The 10,583-nt window shown below is 46.0% G+C and overlaps 1 protein-coding gene across 1 annotated transcript in view; it reads left to right on the top strand.

The window, feature by feature from the left end:
* Positions 1 to 10,583, top strand: part of PDK3 (pyruvate dehydrogenase kinase 3) — a 77,103-nt gene that overhangs the window by 23,469 nt on the left and 43,051 nt on the right. Inside the window, exon 2 of the mRNA XM_015415446.1 lies at positions 2,063 to 2,204. Coding sequence (XP_015270932.1) covers positions 2,063 to 2,204 — 142 coding nt within the window. The remainder of the gene's footprint in view (positions 1 to 2,062; positions 2,205 to 10,583) is intronic.

The raw sequence follows: 10,583 nt of genomic DNA, 5'->3' as shown, positions 1-10,583 counted from the left end.
AAATCAGATCTTTGGTGTCCTTAATATATGTTCTAATTCCTGGAATAAATGGTTGTAGGAAAGAGTCTACATATTTAGCCAAAGGTTCTAGAAGAGAACCTATGCCACTCACAATAGGTCTCCTTGGAGGAGGCAGGATTCCCTTATGTATTTTTAGTAAAACGTAAAAAGTTGGCACCTTTGGATATTTTTGTAAAAGATAAGAAGCTGTGTGTTCATTAATATATCCCATTAGGGCAGCTTCCATTACAGTAACTTTGATAATATTCATAATGTGTTTAGTAGGATCCGACATACTAGGTAAATAAAAGGATCTATCCTTTAATTGTCTGTTGATTTCTTGAATATAATCTGATGTATTCATTTTTAACAGAGGTTAGATGGCTATCTGACAGCAAAGCTGATTCTGTGAACTTAGGCAGATCATGGGTGCGTTCAGACGGGGCATTTGCAATGGTATAGGTGCCGGTTGAAATCGGTGTACTTACCGGCGTTCACACGGCGAACATCTGCCTTCTGTCCCTAACCGTTGCAAAGAGCTTTAAACCGTTGTATTCTGCCACTAGGTCCCCAAGTGGTGGTATCCTGAGTGCAACGGTTGTAATCAATTTACACCACTCCCCCCCCCCTCTCCACCGCTGTAGAGCCACTTCCGCACTTTGTAACACTTTGTCCCCCCCCCCCCCCGTCTGATCGCTCTCCAATGTTGTAGAGCCACTTCTGTTCGGAAGCCCGAGGCTTCCGATTTTCGCTTGCCATATTTTTTTTAGGTCGGCGATATGCGCTTGGGCGAAGCTTCGCCCCTGCGTTTGTTAAAAAAAAAAGGTCCTTAGTTTAACGTTTTAGAGGAGTCCGGGACCTCAGGGAGGCCAGTTTGCTCTTTAAACTTTAAAGGTAAGCCTGGAGGCTTTTTTGTTATCTTCTGGGCATGGAATAGCAGTCACAGGGTGTCTGTTTGGGGAGGGGGAAAGATAGGAGATTGTAAGCCGCTCTGAGAGACTGAGTGAAGGGTGGGGTATAAATCCAATATCCACCTCCTCCTCCACCACCATCACCGACCATTGTCAGGAGTGGAAAGACTCCCATGGATTATAGAAGACTATGGACCATCACTTCTATTTTGTCAGGACTCAGTTCAATCTCCCTTCACAGAATTATTATTTTCAAGCATTGGTTGAAGACTGAATAGATTGGAAAAGGAAGGTTGATGAGAGAAAGTGCCCATCAGTTTGGTGTAGTGGTTAAGTGCGCGGACTCTAATCTGGGAGAACTGGGTTTGATTCCCCACTCCTCCAATTGCACCTGGCTGGATGGCCTTGGGCAAGCCGTAGCTCTGATAAGAGCTGTTCTTGAAAAAGAGCAGTTTCTGTCAAGAGCTCTCTGAGCCCCACCTACCTCACAGGATGTCTGTTGTGGGGAGGGGAAGGGAAAGGAGTTTGTAAGCCGCTCTGAGACACCTTTGGGTAGTGAAGGGCGGGGTATAAATCCAATCTCTTCTTCTTCTTCTGTCAGGCATATAAGCAGCAAAATTTTATGCAAATAGTGGAACAGCCCATAGGAATCAAGTGCCCCTTGTGGGAAATCATCATTTCCCTTTTTATAGTAATGAAACTTTTTGCAAGATGACATTAGGATCCCACTTGGGATGCAGCAAATGACAAATATTTTTCATCTGAAGGTAGCAAAATTTATGTGCACAAGTGTAAAATCAAGAAGGTTAGTTAGATTCTTCTTAGTGCTCTCACGTAATGGACTGAAGAACGCTTTGAAGTTCCAGGTTAACAGTATATGTGAAATGTTACAGGCATACTTGACATTGTATTCCCACTGACTTGATTTCGCTCTGATGCTCAAATGGTGTGTGTGTACTTCCTTGTCTTGGTTTTTGTGTTTATTGCTTTGTGTACATTGTAAACCACATCAAGCCAATAATTGTGGGTAAAGGAAGTCTAGCAATATTGTAAATAAATAAAAAGAAAATAAGACATACACAGTTTTGCCGATACAATGTAATACAGTATGCTAGATGTTTCATTGTAATTTCTGTTTTTTCTTTCCAAAGGACGTGATAATGCCTGTGAGAAAACATCATATATGTTTCTGCGAAAAGAACTTCCTGTGCGGCTTGCTAATACCATGAGGGAAGTAAATTTATTGCCTGACAACTTGCTGAATAGACCCTCGGTTAAACTAGTCCAGAGCTGGTAGGTAAAGGGAATTGGTATGAATCTTTGAGTTAGGCAAGCAAGAACAGCTTTGCAGGTTGGACAACTATAGTGCCTCCTCCTCCTTTCCTGATAGTTCCTCTTCCTCTTCCCATTCTCTTTCTCTTTCCTTAACCACCTCTAGTTTCAGACTTTCCTACTCTAGTATGTACACCACTGTTTCACAGCTGAACCTAGGGACTCTTCATGCATGAGTGTGTAGAGAGAGGGCAGGGCAGAGTTACTTATCTGCACTATATTGTTAAATAATTATGTGTTAATACTTTCATCCCATTTTACAGCTGAGAAATGCTGAGACACAGCAGTAAGTAATTAGCTAAAAATCACTCTGTGAATCCAAGGTAGAGAATTCTTGAGTACAAATAGATTCAAGTGTCACTGAGCACATGGAGAATGTTTTCCCCTCACCATTGAACAACTGCAGCTTCTTTCCTGTCCACCAGATTTTGAAGTAATACCTAATTCTGAACATGGCCCCATCTGTAGAGCAAAATAAATCTGGACAAACACGACCCGATCAGTAAAAAAGTATAAAGCCAACAGTTGTGATAGTCTGACCCACAAATCAAACAGTCATTAAGACTTATAAAGAATTCTATCTATGTATTGCAACCTGAGATCCATTAGAAACATAGCAGCATATTTTGAGCCTGAATGTTAACTGAGATCAGCGTCCTATCTGAATTTAATATTTCTTAAGACTTGTTGTCTAGCACTCATGAAACAGAGAGTTTTTTGAAACTTTGTTATATAATCCGGAGACGACGTTGATTATGTACCTTGGTTCAAGGATTTTCTTATGATTTGTTTGTCATGTTGTAGTGCTTCAGATTGCAATACATAGATAGCATTCTTTATAAGTCTTAATGACTGTTTGATTTGTGGGTCAGACTATCACCACTGTAAGCTATATACTTGTTTACCCATCTGTAGAGCAACATGAGGGGGAAAGGTCCCTGCCCTAAAGAATTTGTGTGTTTTCCAATTTACGGCATCCGTATGAATAATGACCTCCAAATGTTAATGGCCTTGCTCTGGCCTTGCAAACTGAGGACTATGGCTTCCTTCATTGAGTCAGTCCATCTCATGTTGGATCTTCCTCTTTTCCTGTTGCCTTCAACTTTTCCTAGCATTATTGTCTTTTCCAGTGAGTCTCATCTTCTCATAATGTGAGCGAAGTACAACAGTCTCAGTTAGTCATTTTAGCTTCTGTGAAGAATTCAGGCTTGATTTTATGTAGAACCCATTTATTTGTCTTTTTGGCAGTCCACGGTATCCATAAAATTCTCCCTCAACCCAACATTTCAAACAACTCAACTTTTTTCCTGCATTGTCTAAGTTCTCCTATGAGGTGGAGGACATCTCCATGGGTTATTCCCACCATGCCTTTAAGGAGGCAGGGAATAGTTTTTTCCTCTTCCTTTTGGTGCCTCCGAAATAGCTCATCCCCCAGTTCTATTCCTACCTCAGTAGGGAGCAGCAGCAAAAAAACTAGTTAGGCTTTAGCTGTAGTTTCTTTATTCTACTTTCTTCTTTGGTGTAGTGGTTAAGTGTGTGGACTCTAATCTGGGAGAACCGGGTTTGATTCCCCACTCCTCCACTTGCAGCTGCTGGATGACCTTGGGCAAGTCATAGTTCTGACAAGAGCTGTCCTTGAAAGGGCAGTTCTTGAAAGAGCTCTCTCAGCCCCAACTACCTCATAGGGTGTCTGTTGTGGAGAGGGAGAGGGAAAGGAGTTTGTAAGCTGCTCTGAGACTCTGAGTGAAGGGTGGGGTATAAATCCAATCTCTTCTCTTCTTCCTCTTCCTTGCCTTGCCTTTTTCTTCTGATTTCTCCTTCCTTCCTCTTTTTAGTTGCTCCAAGTTTGGAGCGAAGTTTCAAAGGGGTCGCTAAGACCCAAAGAGGGAGTCCCCGGCAGCTGCGGAAATGGCGGCAAAAGACATTCCTAAGGGCTTCTCTTCGGGTGACGAGGGAGATGCATGGGCTGCAGAGACGGTGATTGCACGAAGCACCATCAGGGTTGCCTTCTAGGCTAGATTACATTCCCCCAACGTGCACGGCTGAACTGGCGGCTGTGCAGCGCGCCCACAAGCTCCACCAGCAGCCTTCAAAAGAAGAGCCCGCCATTTTCTCAATGTGCCTTCGGGCCACTGGCAGCCATTTTGGAGGTCCGGCTCCGAGCCTCGGAACCTTCCAGGGGGCAATTCCAGGACCTGCCGGGGCTGAAGGAGTTCACCCTAACATCTCTTTGGACCTATCCGAGCCGGAGGAAGAGACTGAAGCAGCAATGCAGGGGGGTAAACTACCAAAAAAAGGGGTCCTGGTCCATTCCTCCGAACTGATGGCCATTATCAGGCAGACCATTCACTAGGAGATGTCCCAATTTCATTCCAAATCTAATTCCTCTGGCCAACGGGAGGCCTATACTTCCCTCCCACTCAGGCTGGCCAACCAAGGCAGCTCAAAAGGCCCCCCTCCACATCAGGGAAAACCTAGAGGGGAACAATGGCGGGAGGAGGTGGAATCTACAGCCTCCCCTTTAGATGACAGAGGAGGGAGAGTTCCTGTCTGAGGAGGAGGAGTAAGAAATAAAACTCCCAGAGCAGTCCAGCTGTTTTTTCAGGGCAGAGGACTATCAATATTTTCTTACTAAAGCCATTAAGGCTCTAGAAATTCATGATTTACCGCCCCCAGAGTACTAAAAGGCGGCCAAGGCCAAATTTAAGTCCAAATCTGGGGGTAATTCTGAATTCTTCCCTCCAGAGGAATATACGGAACAGGTGTTTCCATTCCCAGAGGATTTTGAATGTCAACTCAGAGCTGAGTGAGACAAACCCATGGCTAACAAGCAGTTCCTTGCATTTGCTAAAAAAATATGCATTGTCTAACTATGCTAATGAGTTGTTACAGGTGTCTCTCGTGGATGGCCCAGTAGCAGCGCTTCAGTCATCGGAATTACTATCTGAAGATGGTCAGGGTACCATCAAGGGCCCCACTGACAAGAAGACAGAGGCAACATTCAGAAGGATCCATGAAGCTATCGCCATGATGGTGAGAGCAGTGTCTACAACCTCAATCGCATCCAGAGCTACCATAGTGTGGGTACGCAAGTTGATCTAACTACTGCCAGAGAACAGCCGCAGTCTGATCAAGGGAGCCTCTCGCATTCTCAAGGCAAACTCCTTCACTGCTGATGCCACCTTGGACATTCATTCATTTGCCTCAATGGCCATGGCGTCCATGGCTGTGGCAAGAAGGCTCCTTTGGCTACGGGCTCGGCAAGCAGACGCCTTATCCAAATCCATTGTTATGGCTTAACCTTTTCAAGGGGATTGCCTTCTTGGGGAGGCATTAGACAGCATCTTGGTGGAAACCCAGGACAAGAAAAAGGCCATGCCCAGGTCCATCAGACATTCCGACAGGCGGAGCAACCAGCCTTGTCGTACACAACACTCTTTGCCAAGATTCCACCATGATACCAAGAAAGCTCAATGGGAAACGCCGAAGCCATCAGGCAAACGTTCCTTTACATCCAGATTCCATAAATCTGCATTCAATAGGAATGACAGGGGAGACCAGGACACCAAGCTCAAACAGGCATGACTACTTATCCCTTCTGGTGGGGGCACGTCTTCTACATTTTGCAAAGGCTTGGACAGAAGCACAGGCAGACAGCTGGGCAGTAGAGACCATGACTCACGGATATACAATACAGTTCCTATGTCATCCACCAGAGAGATTTCTGAAATCACCTACAAGCAAATCCAGGGTCAAGATGGCCATTGTCAACAAAGCCGTACAGCATTTGTCAGACATCAAAGCCATAGAACCAGTTCCCATTGGCGAGAGGGGCCGGGGTGTATATTCCATATTGTTCATGGTACCCAAGAAGAATGGAGATTGGAGAGCGATCTTGGATCTCAAGTTTCTAAACAGATTCATCAGGCTGAGGCACTTTCGCATGGAAACTCTGAGATCCATAGCAGATTCGTTATCACCAGACGAGTTCCTGACTCCCATAGACCTCATGGACCATATGCCAGTTCATTCGGCCCACAAATGTTTTCTCTGGTTTTGCATGTACAATCAGCACTTCCAGTACAGAGCACTCCCCTTTGGTCTCTCCATGGCACCCAGGCTCTTTTCTCGGTTGATCATCAACCCCGTTGTGCATCTCAGGAGTCAAGAGATCCATGTACATCCGTATCTGGACGACCTGTTGGTTTGGGCCAGCAACCATGCAGAGGCCTTCAAGAACACTGAAAAAGCAAGACAATGTCTTCAGAATCATGGGTTCCTGGTCAACTTTGACAAGAGCTCTCTGCTACCAACACCACGAATAGAACATTTAGGAGCAGTGATCGACACTACTTGCAATGCCCTCTTCCTACTGTGGTCCAAAGCCCAGAAACTCAGAGACATGGCTGTTCTGGTATACCGCAGCAGGTCCTCATTCCTCATGGAGCTGGCCAGACAGTTGGGACAGATGATCTCCAGCATAGAGTTGATATAATGGGCACGCCTACACGCCAAACCCTTACAAGTCTTTCTTCATCCTTACCAGCTCCTCATTATGGAAAACAAGAATTTCAACCTTCAGGTTCCTTACAAGGTCAAGAGGAGTCTACTTTGGTGGATGAATGTGGACAGTCTATTAGCAGGCAAGGACTACTATATAGGTCTCACCAGGGAACTCTTCACAGACGCAAGCCTACAAGGTTGGGGGGCAACACTGGAGGGATCTCCAGTCCAGGGGACTTGGCTGCCGACCAAGATGACGCTACCCATCAACCTGTTGGAAATCAGAGCAATCCGTCACTTCGCCCCTCATCTGCGCAACCAACACATCTTGGTGAGGACACACAATATCTCAACCAAGGCATACATTAACAAACAGGACAGATCGCTATCTCCACAGTTGCACAGGGAGGAGACGAAGATTCTCATCTGGGTGGAGAAGAACGTTGCTTCCATAAGAGCAGAACACATAAAAGGGGTCGAGAACATTCAGGCAGATTGGCTCAGCAGGGAGACCATTCAGGAAGGAGAATGGACTCTCCATCCAAGGTTCTTCAGCATGATGGTAGGACACGTCAGTCAACCGTCAGTGGATCTGTTTGTGTCACCAACAAACCACAAGCTGCCAAGGTTTTTCACCAGGTATTACCACCAGGAAGCAGAGGTGTTTGTGCGATGGTATAGACGTAAGAAGGTTGAACCCCTTTCACCTTCTTTCGCCTTCTGCAGGAGGGCCTGAACACAGGTCTCAAGGTCTTCCACCCTTCACAGACAGATAGCAGCCCTATCCACAGTTCTTCCTTCATTAGGGGGATTCAAGACTACCAAACACCCTTATGTTCAGCTTTTTCTGCAGGGAGCCATGGTGAAATCGCCTCCGCAAATACACCAGTTCCTGACTTGGAGACTGAACACAGTTTTGAGGGCACTCACAAGAGCACCATTTGAACATCTCAAAGAGGTGGGGCTCCAGTGGTTGAGAATGAAAACTTTGTTCCTGGTCGACATCACCTCCGCAAGGAGAGTCTCCAAACTCAGGGCGTTTTCAGTCAAATCGTCCCTCTGCGTCTTTCACAGGGACAAAGTTATACTATGTACTGACCCAACCTTCCAGCCAAAGGTATCCTCCACTTTACATCGAGTGCAGGAAATCTGTCTGCCTACCTTCTGTCCTCAACCCAAGCATCCCCAGGAGCTGGAGTGGCATACCTTGGATGTTAGAAGAGCACTCAAGATTTATATCAAGAGGACGGAATCCTGGAGGAAGACAGAGTTCTTGTTTATTAGCATTTCTCCGTCACGTAAAGGAGACAAGATGTTCAAGACAGCGATAAGCTCAGTCCTCAAGTCCTGCATCACAGAGGCTTACAAGGCCTCGGGGCAAGAGATTCCCAGAGGTATTACGGCCCATTCACTGAGAAGTGCCGCAACTAACGCAGTGTTTGCTAACAGAGCTAATGCAGCATTTGCTAACAGAGGACATGTGTAGGGCTGCCACTTGGTCCTCCATATCCACATTTGTGCAACACTACAATATCAACATGGTAGCATCTACGGCTGTGGCTTTTGGAAGAAGAATTCTTCAGCATGTTGTATCGTTTGAAGAAGATGATGACCTACCCGATTGAGGGACACTGCTCTGGAAGGTCCCATGGAGATATCCTCCACCTCAGAGGGAGAACGGCCATTGGCACTTACAGTGAAGGGTCCTTCTCCTCTGAGGTCAGGAGAACATCTCGGCCCTCCCACTGTAATCTTTCTCTTCTCTCTGTGCTGGTTTCGTATTCAAATCTAACCTGGTTTATTCTGCAGAGTTCTGTTTGACAAGTTTGCAGTTATTGTTGAAGTTATGTTTTTATAGGGCAATGCCATTAGAGTTAGTCTGCAAGCACTGCTTTTGGAGTCCCAGAACTGGGGGATGGGCTATTCCAGAGGCGGCAACAGGAAGAGGAAAAAACTATTTCCTGCCTCACTAAAGGCATGGTGGGAATAACCCATGGAGATGTTCTCCTGACCTCAGAGGAGAAGGACCCTTCATGGTAAGTGCCAATGGCCGTTTCATACCCATACATAGTAAAGGGGAATACTGTGGTCTGTACTGTCTGGATCTTGGTTGCCAGTGATGCATCCTTAAGCAAGCATCTTTTCTAGCTCCATGACTGCCCTTCCCAGTCTCAGTCGCCTTCTGATTTCTTGGTTACAGTCTCCCTTTTGGTTGATGATGGAGCTCAGGAGTAGAATATGTTGAACAATTTTGATTTCTTCCTCATCAGCCATAAATTTGTGTAATTCCCCAGTAATTCTTGAGGTTCAGCTGTAATCCTCTTGGCACTTTCTCCTTTAACCTTCATGAAGAGTCATTTGAGGTCTTCATTATTTTCTGCCAGCAATGTGGTATCATCTGCATATCTTAGATTATTAATATTCCTTCTGCCAGTTTACACTCCACCATCTAAATCTAATCGTTTTCCTTATGAGATGGTCTGCATATAGATTGTAGAGATAGGGAGTTAAAATATATCCTTTTCTGACACCTTTGCCAATTGGAAACCATTCTGTCTCTCCATATTCTGTCCTAACAGTAGCCTCTTGTCCAGAGTACAGGTTGTACATCAAAATCAGACATTGTGGCAAACCTATTTCTTATAAAGCCAACTGTACGTTTTTATGACCCACACAATCAAAAGCTTTGCTGTAATCTATGAACACAAGATGAAGTTCTGAAGTTCTCTTGTATGCTCTAGTAACCAATGTAAATTTGCAATGTATCTCTAGTGCCTCTTTGTCAGCTAGCTGCCATTGTCATTCCGGTTCCTGTCTAGTATCCTTCACCCCCCCTCTCATTCCTTGTTTGCTTGAGTATGTTATGTAGTCCGCGGAACTCGCCAAGGTCGTGCAGATGGTTGTGGGAGGAAAGCTTCGCCTAGAATGTTTTGGGTATCTAGCATGTGAACTGAACCTGTGTTGATATTATAGAACTGTTACGTTCCCATGCAATGGGCGCGAATTATATGTTCTATTCCCGCCAGCGGGAAATGGGCTCATTGGTCCTTACCTGGTTCAAATGTCTATATTATGCCTTCCCTGGTGACCTGTAGTTATTTCTAACAATGTCCTGTTCTGGTTAAACCAACGCTTTGAAATAAACCTTGCTTTGCTTTTCAACGTAGAGTTATTTTGAATGCTTGGGATCCAACATTTTGTTAGGAATCTACTTTCTCTATCGTCCCAATTCTGACGGCCGTCATGAGTGGGACTGAGGGGAACCCACCAACTACGGAGGCAACTCCGGTTTCGACTGCTCCGCTAGTCACCACGGCTGCTGAAGTACCGGTGACTTATTCTGGACTGACAGGAGCAATCGGGGGAGCGATCCCGCGAATGGATTATCTTCCGTGGCCGCCACCCACCCCAGGGAAGTGGGGCCCAGCCGAGGGAGATACGTATGATTGGTCCCGTTTTGATGCAAAAGGGACGAGAGAGACATTTTCCCATAGAGGCAGCGCACTCCGCGAAAGCCTGTTTGAGAGGGGAATGTACCCAGAAACGGAATCCCGGAGATCGGGAAGGGCGTCCCGCCGGGACGAGGAGATGTGGGCGCTGGAGGAAGAGCCGCGGCGGAGAGAGCGAGACTCCAATGAGAGGTTTTACAACCCCGATGAAGAACGGCTGGAAGACTTGGAGAAGTCGGTACAACAGCTGATGAGAACGGTGACCGACGTGTTCGACACCATTCCCCAGATGCTGGATATGCGTTTTGCCACCCTGGTAGCCACGCATGGATTACAACCTCCCCTCCAGCAGCCACAAGCACCTCCACCACCGGGCCCGCAAGGGCTG

Source organism: Gekko japonicus, unplaced genomic scaffold, assembly GCF_001447785.1.
Source record: "Gekko japonicus isolate JY-2015 unplaced genomic scaffold, Gekko_japonicus_V1.1 scaffold1295, whole genome shotgun sequence".
In the NCBI taxonomy this organism is placed as follows: Eukaryota; Metazoa; Chordata; class Lepidosauria; order Squamata; family Gekkonidae; genus Gekko; species Gekko japonicus.
This window is presented reverse-complemented; position numbering and strand designations above follow the sequence as displayed.